At 39.9% G+C, this 16,603-nt stretch overlaps 1 protein-coding gene across 5 annotated transcripts in view; it reads right to left on the bottom strand.

Moving 5' to 3' along the window:
* LOC135680447 (uncharacterized) overlaps positions 1-7,597 on the bottom strand; it is a 31,439-nt gene extending 23,842 nt beyond the window's left edge. For 2 of the 5 annotated variants that reach the window (XM_065194327.1, XM_065194329.1), the window contains exons 1-8: positions 7,359-7,596; positions 7,001-7,199; positions 6,224-6,532; positions 5,974-6,063; positions 3,498-3,962; positions 3,266-3,373; positions 2,600-2,730; positions 2,387-2,516 (exon numbers count right to left, since the gene is read on the bottom strand). In XM_065194327.1, coding sequence (XP_065050399.1) covers positions 2,387-2,516; positions 2,600-2,730; positions 3,266-3,373; positions 3,498-3,962; positions 5,974-6,063; positions 6,224-6,532; positions 7,001-7,199; positions 7,359-7,543 — 1,617 coding nt within the window. In that variant the 5' untranslated portion in view covers positions 7,544-7,596. Of the gene's footprint in view, positions 1-2,386; positions 2,517-2,599; positions 2,731-3,265; positions 3,374-3,497; positions 3,963-5,973; positions 6,064-6,223; positions 6,533-7,000; positions 7,200-7,358 lie in introns of all 5 variants that reach the window. The other 3 variants (XM_065194328.1, XM_065194331.1, XM_065194330.1) reach the window with 3 other exon arrangements.
* Positions 7,598-16,603: the final 9,006 nt, after the last annotated feature.

Raw genomic sequence — 16,603 nt, 5'->3', positions numbered from 1 at the left:
AAATTCATATTCAATGTAATTTAATTCATTATTTTTAATATTTAAAAAATTTTTACTAACAAAATTATGTCTTGCATCATATAATCTAAATCCAACCATTCAATTTCGATATAGTCTTAAAACACGATCAGATTTATTATCGATACTAAAAAATATTATATATTGACTCTTATCAAACACTATCGATGCTATGATAGAGGGCCAATTATTCCAAGAAACAATTGGCTCATTCTTCAACGATGTAGCTATATCATGTCGTTATAATATAGATCCTGGTGAGGAAAAGTTACACACATATTGATTATAAATTATATTTGATATTAATTATTTATTATGTTAATAAAGTCTTATTTGCATCTTTTTGCAATCAAATGGTCGCTACATTTTAGAGGGGATGTATCAAATTTAAGGAAGATTGTCATCCGTGCCTTTTCGTAGACGACAACATCTAATGGTTACGAACGTAATTGGTCAACGTTCGTATTGATTCACACGAAGGATCGCAACAAACTATCGTATAGGCGGTTAGAGAAACTAGTATATGTCTACTATAACATACAACTAAGGTTGCGATGTGCCGAGCTGGACAAGGAGCCAAAGGAAACAAAGATTAATCCCATCAACCTCCAATTCTACAACAAAGATTAAGAGTCGATGCTAGAGTGGGTCGAAGCGACGAAGAACCAAGAGGATCTTCTACTTGATAAGATGGGAGATCCTCAACGTCCTTCGTATTTTATTATCGAGGCAATAGGAAAAGAGGAAGCACATCCAACCCAAAGAAAGATCCCCCTCAGTCAGAACGTGGCAGAAGGAGTCGGACAACATTGAGTCAGACTACTCTAGGAACTAAAAACACCCAATCGTCGTAGTTGTCTGCCTAACGTACAAAGGCAAAGGCAAAGGGTAAGGCAGTAGCATCAGTTGCACCGTTGGAAAGAATCGAGTCGGGCGACAAGACACCTTTGCAATCGTATTTAACAAACCTGCTTGGTCTAGAGACATAGTAGAGACATGGACAGTAGTGCCTCGACCGATGATGGTGGCGACACCGAGGAGTCGATGGTCCCGTCTATACAATTTGATGGTGGTGCATAGATCGAGGAGCAGTATTTTACACATACCACCCAAGATTGAGATTATGGAGCTCGACAAGGTATTGGTTAAGTTTATGCACGGAAAGAAAATGGTACGACAATGGATAATTTTGAACATATGCAATAAAGCCTACAGGATTTAACACGAAGTGAAGCTCATCGTATTCACAACCGTCGTACTATGGAAAATCTTACGTCCAACAATAGTATGATGATAGTTGGTCATATTTCTCCAAGCAACAGTGCGTAGATTGACCTTACGATATGAAGCAGTAGATCAATAGCGAAAGTAGAAGTTATGACATTCTGTATGCTCCAAACCAATACATGCCACATTCGTCCTTGCCACAGGAGCCGCCTCGGACATGTGGTTCACGACAATCAAATTACGACCATCACCACATTGATGCACCAATGGCATCCAATGTATCAATACACTGTCGTGGGATCAATTTCAGGATTGGATCCTGCAAACATATCATAATGATATCCAGAAACATAGGATCTAGAACCCCAATCCATTGCCCGTGAACTCTCGTCGTTCTTTTTGGTGGTAGAACTAGATATATCCATCGATTAATTACTTAATTGATGTGAATCTTAAAGTTTGATTTATTTAAAAAATAATTTAAAAATTCAAATCATTTCTTTATAGATAGTTCAATATTAATGGAAGGATGATCCGTAGCGTATCACAAAACTACTCCTCAAAGCTCGAAAAAGAATATTTTTGCAATTCTTTTCTAATTTACATTATTTTTGCTAAAATTATACTAAATTTATATTTATTTCCAACTTAAAAACACTAATCTAACTTTTTTTCTATTTTTCAGGTATTTTTAGAACTATTTTCGATTATTTTGGGCATATCGTCGGTATGTCTCGGTACGTACCGTACCAACGTATGGTCGGGACACTAGTACGGACTGAAATTGTAAACCTTGTTCTAGCCAAAAACTATATTAAAATATAAGCTCCAAACCATTTGTAGAAATGGGTTGAATTACCTTCGTAAGGCTGAAACAAGTATATTTGCCCTCTCTTTAAAGTTCATTATTAACCATGAAAAGGAAATAAAAACATAAAAAAAAGGGAATAGATACAAATAACACACTGTTTAGTAGTTAAATAGCACTGTATGTCATGTAAATAAAAGAAAATTTTATCACAAGAATAAATACATGCAAAGGATTTTGAAGTCAAAAACACAAATAAGAAGGTCCCAATACACTACAGAAAATAAATAATACATTCTCTGGAAACAAAAAATTGTGAACATCTGTACTTACAGGAGACTGAAGGTAATTTACTAAAAGGTCTGGACCTGCATAATAGACTAGAGAAAGTAGTTTCTGAGCATGTGACAAAGCAATTGTCTTATCACTTCCAAGAACCACACGTGGAAGCGCTTTGATGAGGCTGCCAACAAGTTGAAAAAGTAACATTCACTGCAGCAGCACAAAAATTATCTATTTTCTTAACTAACTAATAAGAGAACAAACCTGGTAAATATATCAGCAATTTCATTTTTGGTTATAAATTTCTCACCCAAAACAAATAAAGATTCAAGGGATTCCTGTGCTACCATGGACACAACATCTGCATCGTCACAAACCAGCACGCACAAACACTCCTGCAATTATTATATACAAGAAAAGGAATTAGCAATAAAATTCAACCCAAACTACCATGTCAACAGGAGACAAACCTGCACATACTATTATTCTAATGCTCCTGTCAACTAAACTATCACTTAAATGAAATTATGAACCATAAAAGTTAACATGATTGCACATAGGTTTAATGGCAGTGCTAATATAATGCAGGAGTAGCATAACAAAGACAAAGATCTAAGAGAAGTATAGAACAAGATCATAAAAAAAATTGTTAAAATTGAACCACCGAATTTTACTCATTATCACTATTAACAACAATATAATTCATGACATTGTACAGTTTAAGCATTCATAAAATAGCCACAAAAGAAAGGACAGCAGTTAGATTTTCAAAATAATCAAACTAAGCAATTAATAATATATATATAAGAATTAAAAGTCAATACTGAACCAAGTCATAATAAGAAAAGTTTTAGTTAAGAGAAACCATTATGCCTCTGCTCCATAATGATAGATCACACACAACAACTGAACCTAAGACAGTATACTCACCAAAAGCATTAATTTGCTTCTTTTCAAGGTGCATCTGCAATTCAACAGAAGCCCCTGTATGCCATCTACAAGTGCTTTTCTGACCTTTTCTGCAGGATGAATACAAAGCTGAAAATGACAATGAACCACTTTATTGTCACAGATGAGAGGATTAATAATGGATCCCATTACCCACGAAACCTCGAAGAAAACAACAAAATAAACAAATAATAGGGAGGATGATAATACATACATGTGGAAATGCAGCAGACATTAATTTATCAACATTAGAAGAAGTTTCATCAATCCACTCCTTGGAACGATGTACGAATAAAGTTCTTTCGCCATTGCTATGATCAACTATCTTTCGTTTATGATCATCGTTGATAGCTTGATTAAACGAATCTCCAATCATATTTGCTGACTGAACATGACCATTTAAAGGTAAACTACGAAGAGCCTCTAGAACAGATTGGGTAGAGTTATTTTCCATGGGTGCAAGTGATCCAATATCATTTACAGGCATGTCAAGGGAGTGCAGATTTGCCTTATCGTCTAAAACAATAATCAAGAACTCAGTCAAACCACAAATAGCCTGCTCGATGGCCACAGAGCTTCCAGCAGCACCACTAATCATATTTTTTGATACATATAAGGCCTTTGCAAAACGGCTTACAACGCCCGGTAGAAAGAAGGCAAGTGCATCAGCAGTACCAACCTAAGATATCAATCAACATAAACAACACAAACAACATCAAGGATTACAGGTCCACAGCGAGAATATGTAGAACAGTTATGATGTTGGAGACAATTAAGTACAGGTTTGCCAAAAAGAGCAAGGCCAGATCAATCATGAACCTAACTTGCTTTCACCATATTAAAATAACCTCATAGACGAGAAACATAAACATATGAAATAAAGAAAAGTGAACCAGTGCACACAGCTCACGCTAGTGTTAGGTCTAGAGAGTACCAATGTATGACTAAAAAATTCAACATAACAATAAGAAATATCATGCTTAAAAATTTAAAGAATGACCACAGAGAGCAAAAATATGATTGCATACAATATATTTTATATATTTAACTAATACCAACAGATTATTCGAAAATATCTAGAAACGAGTCAATTCAAACACCAGCATGAAATCACATATCAATTTCAAGTTCTTGTAACTGAAAAAATAATCACCAAATAGCTTTTTGACATTTTGCCCCAATGAAAAGAACTAGCTACTTTTGTGCAGTGGCTACAGCATGCATAGATGGGTAAACCCCGATATGCAATAAATAAGAGTCTCATGAATTAGGTAATTGGTTCCAAAACGATTACTATTGCACAAAATATGATTAAAAAGATACATCATACGCAAGAAAAAAAATGGTATTCCACTCAGTAACACATAAATTCAACTAGTACAATTATTACTACGAATTAAAAAAAGGTGTAGATGAAAAAATAAACTACTTGACAGCACCTCTCAAGTAAAATCTTCCAAATTCCTGACATAAAGTGGTCAAGACTCAAAAATCCCCCCTAATGAGGAACTATGACATGATTCCAACAACACTAACCAACGGAATAAGTACAGATATTGAAGAGATGTGTATGATCAATTAAGCTACTGCATTACAGCCTCTTAGAACTCATTGAATGTCCACTAAAATCAGGGTAATTCAGATAAATTTTGTAAAAAAAGATAGACTCATGTTGGCTCTTTTCAGTTGCTTCAAATATAGAAATATATACTCTTCAAAACTCAAATAACTGAAAGTCAGACCTTACTTCAAGCGATTTAGACTCATGTTGGCTCTTTCCGCTTTATTCCTACCAACGTTGTCAAACAAGAGCTGTCCTCCAATAAGAGTAGGTCTCACATGCTAAGAAGGCCCAAATTGACCAGACCTGCCCTCTTATGCCTAATAAATGATTAATCATTCAATGACTAACACATTCCTTTTTTTTTCTTTTATTAACATGTTCCTCTGTTTTGCTAACATGCTCTTCAAGGGCTTGCTTCTTGTTGCAATCTCATCTAAGTAGGTTACAACAACTTGCTATGGAAGAAACATAAAATAAAAAATAATCCAAAGAAGCTCTTAATAAAATTTGAGGGAGGGAGGGGAGCACAAGACCACCTAATTTTAGCTAATCATGGCATTGACGGAAGGTGTAAGAGAAGTTGAGATATCTTCTAGTTATATGGTAAATAGTCAATGACTCCACTAAACATATCATCATAGTTCTATCCATTTACATCAAGACTCCTGTTTAAGCAGGCTGATAAGCTACCTCCTAGGCAACAGAACAAGCATCTGTCCTCCAAAAGTAACACATACGAGGTAAATTGAAGAGCTTATAGCCAAACCCAGTCGAGGTGAGTACCTGGGCAAGTGCCCACATGGGTGCCAAAGATATCTTTTGAAGCAATGTCTGACAAACTTTGTATAGCTTTAACAATGCAATACATGCCTCTACATGTATCCAACTCAAAAGTGTCAAATATAAAACAGTTCATATGTCAAACAAAACCATTGTAACTTATGTTTCATATTCCACAAAGTCTACACTCTACAGCAACACCTAGGTCTTCTCAAACCTGAGCATTGAGAGCTTGTGAAAACTTCATAATTAAGTATACAACATGTGACAAAGAATTTATATACGTGAACATATATCACTTGAATATCACTTGTAGGATATTATAGGAGATCAATATTCATGATACCTTGGCAACAAGGACTCGAAGGGTAAGAAATGCCTCTTTCCGGAGATTTGCACTTCCACGGTGTCCTCTCAGTGCCTCAAGTTCAGCAGCCTTTAAGAGAACAAGAGAAATTATTTTGGACATTTATTTACATCAAAATAACTAAAACAAACAGCTCCGGAGAGTGACACAGATAAGTAACTGAAATTAGATTACCAAAACAATGCAACAATAAAATAAAATGAATAAAAACAAAGCATGAATGACTTACTTGGAGAAGAAGTGATAGCCAATGCCCTACTGCAGCTGAAGCATTTTGAGATTGGAGAAATGCTAGCAAACATTCTAGTGATTCTACACAATTTCTCGAGAGAGTATTATGATGCACAAAAGCACCATCAATAGATTTGGATGTAGGCATGATAACCCTTTGCTTGCATGAACAGGAACTAGCAGAGCAAGGTTGTAAATTGAGAAGCATCGCCCTAAAGCATCTTATTATTCCTTCACGAAATTCTTCTGATGCCTCAGAATGTGAAAGCATAGCTCCAGTGGTAATTTTCTTTAGCACCACAACCATCTGAAACATTACATTTTTATGTTGTTTCAATTCAAATTTTAATGGAACTAACAACACTAACATCAAGTTGCAAAGCTGAAAAAGATTAGTGTGTATAGTTTTGGTGGTCACAACCATTTGGTTCATTCCAATTAAAAAAGATGAAAGCTACATAATGGTTCAATGCAAATTAAGTATAAGAAAAGAATTTTCAAAAGAAATGCATGCCTAATTGCTAGATTACAAATTTATAGGGGCATAAATTGCAGGAAAACAAAAAAATAAAACAAAAGGACTCTATGCATGCAACTAAGAACAAAAGATGAAAATATAGAAAGATTGTTTCATGGTCTAAACAGCAATCCCCCGTTATGTCTACGCGTCATATTTAACCTCGTGATATTTCCAATCAATTTACAGATTGTGGCCGGTCCTATCATCAAGATAAACTAAAAGGTAAAAAACCAACAATCATCAAGAAGCACAGACCTGATTCACAGACCCCAGATGGCATTTCATTAAAAGTTCTTCAAGGCACATTAGCATCCCTTCTGCCACAGAATCACTGATCGCATGCCCACCTAATGGGGAACCGGCATTCCCAAAACCCCCATCCGAGTCAGCCTTCTTCTCTTCTCTACACTGCACCGCCGCATCCAGCAAAAGGAGAAAAGGGAACAAGGTATAACTGGGCAAACAATAGAAAACAACCCGATCAAATAAGCCATCATGATGAACATCATAACTCCGACCCAAGTTCTTGGACGCAAAAGTCAAAACACTGGAGACAAGGTCTCTCTGAGTCAAATGGGTGACAAGCTGTCGGGGATGTGAGGAGAGAGCGTACTCGAGAGAGGGCTGCAAGGCGGCGGCGGGAACGCTTCGGATGAAGTCGGCCATCTCGGCAAGGAAGGAGGCATCGTTCTTAGGGTTGCGAACGAGGTCGAGGAGGCCGAGGCAGTAGGGCTTCAGGCGAGAGAAGACGAGCAATAGGCTTTCCTCGGAGGGGGTTTCTTCGCCCCAACACTCCATGGCGGTCGCCTTCTTGCGCAAGGGGGGTTTTCTGTAGATGGGCTCGCAAGCGTTCAGAGAATTCTAATTGAAGAGAAAGTATTCTGTAGATGGGCTCTCACCCAGTTATTGGGCTTCAGATAACGATTGAATGGACCAAACAAAGGCCCAGTAAAAATGGTTTAGGGTTTATGGTTTAGGGTTTATGGTTTAGGGTTTAGAGTTAGGGTTTAGGGTTTAGGGTTTAGGGTTTAGGGTTTAGGGTTTTTAGGGTTTAGGGTTTAGGGTTTAGGGTTTAGGGTTTAGGGTTTAGGGCTTAGGGTTTAGGGTTTAGGGTTTAGGGTTTAGGGTTTAGGGTTTAGGGTTTTAGGGTTTAGGGTTTAGGGTTTAGGGTTTAGGGTTTAGGGTTTAGGGTTTAGGGTTTAGGGTTTAGGGTTTAGGGTTTAGGGTTTAGGGTTTAGGGTTTAGGGTTTAGGGTTAGGGTTTAGGGTTTAGGGTTTAGGGTTTTAGGGTTTAGGGTTTAGGGTTTAGGGTTTAGGGTTTAGGGTTTAGGGTTTAGGGTTTAGGGTTTAGGGTTTAGGGTTTAGGGTTTAGGGTTTAGGGTTTAGGGTTTAGGGTTTAGGGTTTAGGGTTTAGGGTTTAGGGTTTAGGGTTTAGGGTTTAGGGTTTAGGGTTTAGGGTTTAGGGTTTAGGGTTTAGGGTTTAGGGTTTAGGGTTTAGGGTTTAGGGTTTAGGGTTTAGGGTTTAGGGTTTAGGGTTTAGGGTTTAGGGTTTAGGGTTTAGGGTTTAGGGTTTAGGGTTTAGGGTTTAGGGTTTAGGGTTTAGGGTTTAGGGTTTAGGGTTTAGGGTTTAGGGTTTAGGGTTTAGGGTTTAGGGTTTAGGGTTTAGGGTTTAGGGTTTAGGGTTTAGGGTTTAGGGTTTAGGGTTTAGGGTTTAGGGTTTAGGGTTTAGGGTTTAGGGTTTAGGGTTTAGGGTTTAGGGTTTAGGGTTTAGGGTTTAGGGTTTAGGGTTTAGGGTTTAGGGTTTAGGGTTTAGGGTTTAGGGTTTAGGGTTTAGGGTTTAGGGTTTAGGGTTTAGGGTTTAGGGTTTAGGGTTTAGGGTTTAGGGTTTAGGGTTTAGGGTTTAGGGTTTAGGGTTTAGGGTTTAGGGTTTAGGGTTTAGGGTTTAGGGTTTAGGGTTTAGGGTTTAGGGTTTAGGGTTTAGGGTTTAGGGTTTAGGGTTTAGGGTTTAGGGTTTAGGGTTTAGGGTTTAGGGTTTAGGGTTTAGGGTTTAGGGTTTAGGGTTTAGGGTTTAGGGTTTAGGGTTTAGGGTTTAGGGTTTAGGGTTTAGGGTTTAGGGTTTAGGGTTTAGGGTTTAGGGTTTAGGGTTTAGGGTTTAGGGTTTAGGGTTTAGGGTTTAGGGTTTAGGGTTTAGGGTTTAGGGTTTAGGGTTTAGGGTTTAGGGTTTAGGGTTTAGGGTTTAGGGTTTAGGGTTTAGGGTTTAGGGTTTAGGGTTTAGGGTTTAGGGTTTAGGGTTTAGGGTTTAGGGTTTAGGGTTTAGGGTTTAGGGTTTAGGGTTTAGGGTTTAGGGTTTAGGGTTTAGGGTTTAGGGTTTAGGGTTTAGGGTTTAGGGTTTAGGGTTTAGGGTTTAGGGTTTAGGGTTTAGGGTTTAGGGTTTAGGGTTTAGGGTTTAGGGTTTAGGGTTTAGGGTTTAGGGTTTAGGGTTTAGGGTTTAGGGTTTAGGGTTTAGGGTTTAGGGTTTAGGGTTTAGGGTTTAGGGTTTAGGGTTTAGGGTTTAGGGTTTAGGGTTTAGGGTTTAGGGTTTAGGGTTTAGGGTTTAGGGTTTAGGGTTTAGGGTTTAGGGTTTAGGGTTTAGGGTTTAGGGTTTAGGGTTTAGGGTTTAGGGTTTAGGGTTTAGGGTTTAGGGTTTAGGGTTTAGGGTTTAGGGTTTAGGGTTTAGGGTTTAGGGTTTAGGGTTTAGGGTTTAGGGTTTAGGGTTTAGGGTTTAGGGTTTAGGGTTTAGGGTTTAGGGTTTAGGGTTTAGGGTTTAGGGTTTAGGGTTTAGGGTTTAGGGTTTAGGGTTTAGGGTTTAGGGTTTAGGGTTTAGGGTTTAGGGTTTAGGGTTTAGGGTTTAGGGTTTAGGGTTTAGGGTTTAGGGTTTAGGGTTTAGGGTTTAGGGTTTAGGGTTTAGGGTTTAGGGTTTAGGGTTTAGGGTTTAGGGTTTAGGGTTTAGGGTTTAGGGTTTAGGGTTTAGGGTTTAGGGTTTAGGGTTTAGGGTTTAGGGTTTAGGGTTTAGGGTTTAGGGTTTAGGGTTTAGGGTTTAGGGTTTAGGGTTTAGGGTTTAGGGTTTAGGGTTTAGGGTTTAGGGTTTAGGGTTTAGGGTTTAGGGTTTAGGGTTTAGGGTTTAGGGTTTAGGGTTTAGGGTTTAGGGTTTAGGGTTTAGGGTTTAGGGTTTAGGGTTTAGGGTTTAGGGTTTAGGGTTTAGGGTTTAGGGTTTAGGGTTTAGGGTTTAGGGTTTAGGGTTTAGGGTTTAGGGTTTAGGGTTTAGGGTTTAGGGTTTAGGGTTTAGGGTTTAGGGTTTAGGGTTTAGGGTTTAGGGTTTAGGGTTTAGGGTTTAGGGTTTAGGGTTTAGGGTTTAGGGTTTAGGGTTTAGGGTTTAGGGTTTAGGGTTTAGGGTTTAGGGTTTAGGGTTTAGGGTTTAGGGTTTAGGGTTTAGGGTTTAGGGTTTAGGGTTTAGGGTTTAGGGTTTAGGGTTTAGGGTTTAGGGTTTAGGGTTTAGGGTTTAGGGTTTAGGGTTTAGGGTTTAGGGTTTAGGGTTTAGGGTTTAGGGTTTAGGGTTTAGGGTTTAGGGTTTAGGGTTTAGGGTTTAGGGTTTAGGGTTTAGGGTTTAGGGTTTAGGGTTTAGGGTTTAGGGTTTAGGGTTTAGGGTTTAGGGTTTAGGGTTTAGGGTTTAGGGTTTAGGGTTTAGGGTTTAGGGTTTAGGGTTTAGGGTTTAGGGTTTAGGGTTTAGGGTTTAGGGTTTAGGGTTTAGGGTTTAGGGTTTAGGGTTTAGGGTTTAGGGTTTAGGGTTTAGGGTTTAGGGTTTAGGGTTTAGGGTTTAGGGTTTAGGGTTTAGGGTTTAGGGTTTAGGGTTTAGGGTTTAGGGTTTAGGGTTTAGGGTTTAGGGTTTAGGGTTTAGGGTTTAGGGTTTAGGGTTTAGGGTTTAGGGTTTAGGGTTTAGGGTTTAGGGTTTAGGGTTTAGGGTTTAGGGTTTAGGGTTTAGGGTTTAGGGTTTAGGGTTTAGGGTTTAGGGTTTAGGGTTTAGGGTTTAGGGTTTAGGGTTTAGGGTTTAGGGTTTAGGGTTTAGGGTTTAGGGTTTAGGGTTTAGGGTTTAGGGTTTAGGGTTTAGGGTTTAGGGTTTAGGGTTTAGGGTTTAGGGTTTAGGGTTTAGGGTTTAGGGTTTAGGGTTTAGGGTTTAGGGTTTAGGGTTTAGGGTTTAGGGTTTAGGGTTTAGGGTTTAGGGTTTAGGGTTTAGGGTTTAGGGTTTAGGGTTTAGGGTTTAGGGTTTAGGGTTTAGGGTTTAGGGTTTAGGGTTTAGGGTTTAGGGTTTAGGGTTTAGGGTTTAGGGTTTAGGGTTTAGGGTTTAGGGTTTAGGGTTTAGGGTTTAGGGTTTAGGGTTTAGGGTTTAGGGTTTAGGGTTTAGGGTTTAGGGTTTAGGGTTTAGGGTTTAGGGTTTAGGGTTTAGGGTTTAGGGTTTAGGGTTTAGGGTTTAGGGTTTAGGGTTTAGGGTTTAGGGTTTAGGGTTTAGGGTTTAGGGTTTAGGGTTTAGGGTTTAGGGTTTAGGGTTTAGGGTTTAGGGTTTAGGGTTTAGGGTTTAGGGTTTAGGGTTTAGGGTTTAGGGTTTAGGGTTTAGGGTTTAGGGTTTAGGGTTTAGGGTTTAGGGTTTAGGGTTTAGGGTTTAGGGTTTAGGGTTTAGGGTTTAGGGTTTAGGGTTTAGGGTTTAGGGTTTAGGGTTTAGGGTTTAGGGTTTAGGGTTTAGGGTTTAGGGTTTAGGGTTTAGGGTTTAGGGTTTAGGGTTTAGGGTTTAGGGTTTAGGGTTTAGGGTTTAGGGTTTAGGGTTTAGGGTTTAGGGTTTAGGGTTTAGGGTTTAGGGTTTAGGGTTTAGGGTTTAGGGTTTAGGGTTTAGGGTTTAGGGTTTAGGGTTTAGGGTTTAGGGTTTAGGGTTTAGGGTTTAGGGTTTAGGGTTTAGGGTTTAGGGTTTAGGGTTTAGGGTTTAGGGTTTAGGGTTTAGGGTTTAGGGTTTAGGGTTTAGGGTTTAGGGTTTAGGGTTTAGGGTTTAGGGTTTAGGGTTTAGGGTTTAGGGTTTAGGGTTTAGGGTTTAGGGTTTAGGGTTTAGGGTTTAGGGTTTAGGGTTTAGGGTTTAGGGTTTAGGGTTTAGGGTTTAGGGTTTAGGGTTTAGGGTTTAGGGTTTAGGGTTTAGGGTTTAGGGTTTAGGGTTTAGGGTTTAGGGTTTAGGGTTTAGGGTTTAGGGTTTAGGGTTTAGGGTTTAGGGTTTAGGGTTTAGGGTTTAGGGTTTAGGGTTTAGGGTTTAGGGTTTAGGGTTTAGGGTTTAGGGTTTAGGGTTTAGGGTTTAGGGTTTAGGGTTTAGGGTTTAGGGTTTAGGGTTTAGGGTTTAGGGTTTAGGGTTTAGGGTTTAGGGTTTAGGGTTTAGGGTTTAGGGTTTAGGGTTTAGGGTTTAGGGTTTAGGGTTTAGGGTTTAGGGTTTAGGGTTTAGGGTTTAGGGTTTAGGGTTTAGGGTTTAGGGTTTAGGGTTTAGGGTTTAGGGTTTAGGGTTTAGGGTTTAGGGTTTAGGGTTTAGGGTTTAGGGTTTAGGGTTTAGGGTTTAGGGTTTAGGGTTTAGGGTTTAGGGTTTAGGGTTTAGGGTTTAGGGTTTAGGGTTTAGGGTTTAGGGTTTAGGGTTTAGGGTTTAGGGTTTAGGGTTTAGGGTTTAGGGTTTAGGGTTTAGGGTTTAGGGTTTAGGGTTTAGGGTTTAGGGTTTAGGGTTTAGGGTTTAGGGTTTAGGGTTTAGGGTTTAGGGTTTAGGGTTTAGGGTTTAGGGTTTAGGGTTTAGGGTTTAGGGTTTAGGGTTTAGGGTTTAGGGTTTAGGGTTTAGGGTTTAGGGTTTAGGGTTTAGGGTTTAGGGTTTAGGGTTTAGGGTTTAGGGTTTAGGGTTTAGGGTTTAGGGTTTAGGGTTTAGGGTTTAGGGTTTAGGGTTTAGGGTTTAGGGTTTAGGGTTTAGGGTTTAGGGTTTAGGGTTTAGGGTTTAGGGTTTAGGGTTTAGGGTTTAGGGTTTAGGGTTTAGGGTTTAGGGTTTAGGGTTTAGGGTTTAGGGTTTAGGGTTTAGGGTTTAGGGTTTAGGGTTTAGGGTTTAGGGTTTAGGGTTTAGGGTTTAGGGTTTAGGGTTTAGGGTTTAGGGTTTAGGGTTTAGGGTTTAGGGTTTAGGGTTTAGGGTTTAGGGTTTAGGGTTTAGGGTTTAGGGTTTAGGGTTTAGGGTTTAGGGTTTAGGGTTTAGGGTTTAGGGTTTAGGGTTTAGGGTTTAGGGTTTAGGGTTTAGGGTTTAGGGTTTAGGGTTTAGGGTTTAGGGTTTAGGGTTTAGGGTTTAGGGTTTAGGGTTTAGGGTTTAGGGTTTAGGGTTTAGGGTTTAGGGTTTAGGGTTTAGGGTTTAGGGTTTAGGGTTTAGGGTTTAGGGTTTAGGGTTTAGGGTTTAGGGTTTAGGGTTTAGGGTTTAGGGTTTAGGGTTTAGGGTTTAGGGTTTAGGGTTTAGGGTTTAGGGTTTAGGGTTTAGGGTTTAGGGTTTAGGGTTTAGGGTTTAGGGTTTAGGGTTTAGGGTTTAGGGTTTAGGGTTTAGGGTTTAGGGTTTAGGGTTTAGGGTTTAGGGTTTAGGGTTTAGGGTTTAGGGTTTAGGGTTTAGGGTTTAGGGTTTAGGGTTTAGGGTTTAGGGTTTAGGGTTTAGGGTTTAGGGTTTAGGGTTTAGGGTTTAGGGTTTAGGGTTTAGGGTTTAGGGTTTAGGGTTTAGGGTTTAGGGTTTAGGGTTTAGGGTTTAGGGTTTAGGGTTTAGGGTTTAGGGTTTAGGGTTTAGGGTTTAGGGTTTAGGGTTTAGGGTTTAGGGTTTAGGGTTTAGGGTTTAGGGTTTAGGGTTTAGGGTTTAGGGTTTAGGGTTTAGGGTTTAGGGTTTAGGGTTTAGGGTTTAGGGTTTAGGGTTTAGGGTTTAGGGTTTAGGGTTTAGGGTTTAGGGTTTAGGGTTTAGGGTTTAGGGTTTAGGGTTTAGGGTTTAGGGTTTAGGGTTTAGGGTTTAGGGTTTAGGGTTTAGGGTTTAGGGTTTAGGGTTTAGGGTTTAGGGTTTAGGGTTTAGGGTTTAGGGTTTAGGGTTTAGGGTTTAGGGTTTAGGGTTTAGGGTTTAGGGTTTAGGGTTTAGGGTTTAGGGTTTAGGGTTTAGGGTTTAGGGTTTAGGGTTTAGGGTTTAGGGTTTAGGGTTTAGGGTTTAGGGTTTAGGGTTTAGGGTTTAGGGTTTAGGGTTTAGGGTTTAGGGTTTAGGGTTTAGGGTTTAGGGTTTAGGGTTTAGGGTTTAGGGTTTAGGGTTTAGGGTTTAGGGTTTAGGGTTTAGGGTTTAGGGTTTAGGGTTTAGGGTTTAGGGTTTAGGGTTTAGGGTTTAGGGTTTAGGGTTTAGGGTTTAGGGTTTAGGGTTTAGGGTTTAGGGTTTAGGGTTTAGGGTTTAGGGTTTAGGGTTTAGGGTTTAGGGTTTAGGGTTTAGGGTTTAGGGTTTAGGGTTTAGGGTTTAGGGTTTAGGGTTTAGGGTTTAGGGTTTAGGGTTTAGGGTTTAGGGTTTAGGGTTTAGGGTTTAGGGTTTAGGGTTTAGGGTTTAGGGTTTAGGGTTTAGGGTTTAGGGTTTAGGGTTTAGGGTTTAGGGTTTAGGGTTTAGGGTTTAGGGTTTAGGGTTTAGGGTTTAGGGTTTAGGGTTTAGGGTTTAGGGTTTAGGGTTTAGGGTTTAGGGTTTAGGGTTTAGGGTTTAGGGTTTAGGGTTTAGGGTTTAGGGTTTAGGGTTTAGGGTTTAGGGTTTAGGGTTTAGGGTTTAGGGTTTAGGGTTTAGGGTTTAGGGTTTAGGGTTTAGGGTTTAGGGTTTAGGGTTTAGGGTTTAGGGTTTAGGGTTTAGGGTTTAGGGTTTAGGGTTTAGGGTTTAGGGTTTAGGGTTTAGGGTTTAGGGTTTAGGGTTTAGGGTTTAGGGTTTAGGGTTTAGGGTTTAGGGTTTAGGGTTTAGGGTTTAGGGTTTAGGGTTTAGGGTTTAGGGTTTAGGGTTTAGGGTTTAGGGTTTAGGGTTTAGGGTTTAGGGTTTAGGGTTTAGGGTTTAGGGTTTAGGGTTTAGGGTTTAGGGTTTAGGGTTTAGGGTTTAGGGTTTAGGGTTTAGGGTTTAGGGTTTAGGGTTTAGGGTTTAGGGTTTAGGGTTTAGGGTTTAGGGTTTAGGGTTTAGGGTTTAGGGTTTAGGGTTTAGGGTTTAGGGTTTAGGGTTTAGGGTTTAGGGTTTAGGGTTTAGGGTTTAGGGTTTAGGGTTTAGGGTTTAGGGTTTAGGGTTTAGGGTTTAGGGTTTAGGGTTTAGGGTTTAGGGTTTAGGGTTTAGGGTTTAGGGTTTAGGGTTTAGGGTTTAGGGTTTAGGGTTTAGGGTTTAGGGTTTAGGGTTTAGGGTTTAGGGTTTAGGGTTTAGGGTTTAGGGTTTAGGGTTTAGGGTTTAGGGTTTAGGGTTTAGGGTTTAGGGTTTAGGGTTTAGGGTTTAGGGTTTAGGGTTTAGGGTTTAGGGTTTAGGGTTTAGGGTTTAGGGTTTAGGGTTTAGGGTTTAGGGTTTAGGGTTTAGGGTTTAGGGTTTAGGGTTTAGGGTTTAGGGTTTAGGGTTTAGGGTTTAGGGTTTAGGGTTTAGGGTTTAGGGTTTAGGGTTTAGGGTTTAGGGTTTAGGGTTTAGGGTTTAGGGTTTAGGGTTTAGGGTTTAGGGTTTAGGGTTTAGGGTTTAGGGTTTAGGGTTTAGGGTTTAGGGTTTAGGGTTTAGGGTTTAGGGTTTAGGGTTTAGGGTTTAGGGTTTAGGGTTTAGGGTTTAGGGTTTAGGGTTTAGGGTTTAGGGTTTAGGGTTTAGGGTTTAGGGTTTAGGGTTTAGGGTTTAGGGTTTAGGGTTTAGGGTTTAGGGTTTAGGGTTTAGGGTTTAGGGTTTAGGGTTTAGGGTTTAGGGTTTAGGGTTTAGGGTTTAGGGTTTAGGGTTTAGGGTTTAGGGTTTAGGGTTTAGGGTTTAGGGTTTAGGGTTTAGGGTTTAGGGTTTAGGGTTTAGGGTTTAGGGTTTAGGGTTTAGGGTTTAGGGTTTAGGGTTTAGGGTTTAGGGTTTAGGGTTTAGGGTTTAGGGTTTAGGGTTTAGGGTTTAGGGTTTAGGGTTTAGGGTTTAGGGTTTAGGGTTTAGGGTTTAGGGTTTAGGGTTTAGGGTTTAGGGTTTAGGGTTTAGGGTTTAGGGTTTAGGGTTTAGGGTTTAGGGTTTAGGGTTTAGGGTTTAGGGTTTAGGGTTTAGGGTTTAGGGTTTAGGGTTTAGGGTTTAGGGTTTAGGGTTTAGGGTTTAGGGTTTAGGGTTTAGGGTTTAGGGTTTAGGGTTTAGGGTTTAGGGTTTAGGGTTTAGGGTTTAGGGTTTAGGGTTTAGGGTTTAGGGTTTAGGGTTTAGGGTTTAGGGTTTAGGGTTTAGGGTTTAGGGTTTAGGGTTTAGGGTTTAGGGTTTAGGGTTTAGGGTTTAGGGTTTAGGGTTTAGGGTTTAGGGTTTAGGGTTTAGGGTTTAGGGTTTAGGGTTTAGGGTTTAGGGTTTAGGGTTTAGGGTTTAGGGTTTAGGGTTTAGGGTTTAGGGTTTAGGGTTTAGGGTTTAGGGTTTAGGGTTTAGGGTTTAGGGTTTAGGGTTTAGGGTTTAGGGTTTAGGGTTTAGGGTTTAGGGTTTAGGGTTTAGGGTTTAGGGTTTAGGGTTTAGGGTTTAGGGTTTAGGGTTTAGGGTTTAGGGTTTAGGGTTTAGGGTTTAGGGTTTAGGGTTTAGGGTTTAGGGTTTAGGGTTTAGGGTTTAGGGTTTAGGGTTTAGGGT

Source organism: Musa acuminata, chromosome BXJ1-8 (assembly GCF_036884655.1).
Source record: "Musa acuminata AAA Group cultivar baxijiao chromosome BXJ1-8, Cavendish_Baxijiao_AAA, whole genome shotgun sequence".
Taxonomy (NCBI): domain Eukaryota; kingdom Viridiplantae; phylum Streptophyta; class Magnoliopsida; order Zingiberales; family Musaceae; genus Musa; species Musa acuminata.
This window is presented reverse-complemented; position numbering and strand designations above follow the sequence as displayed.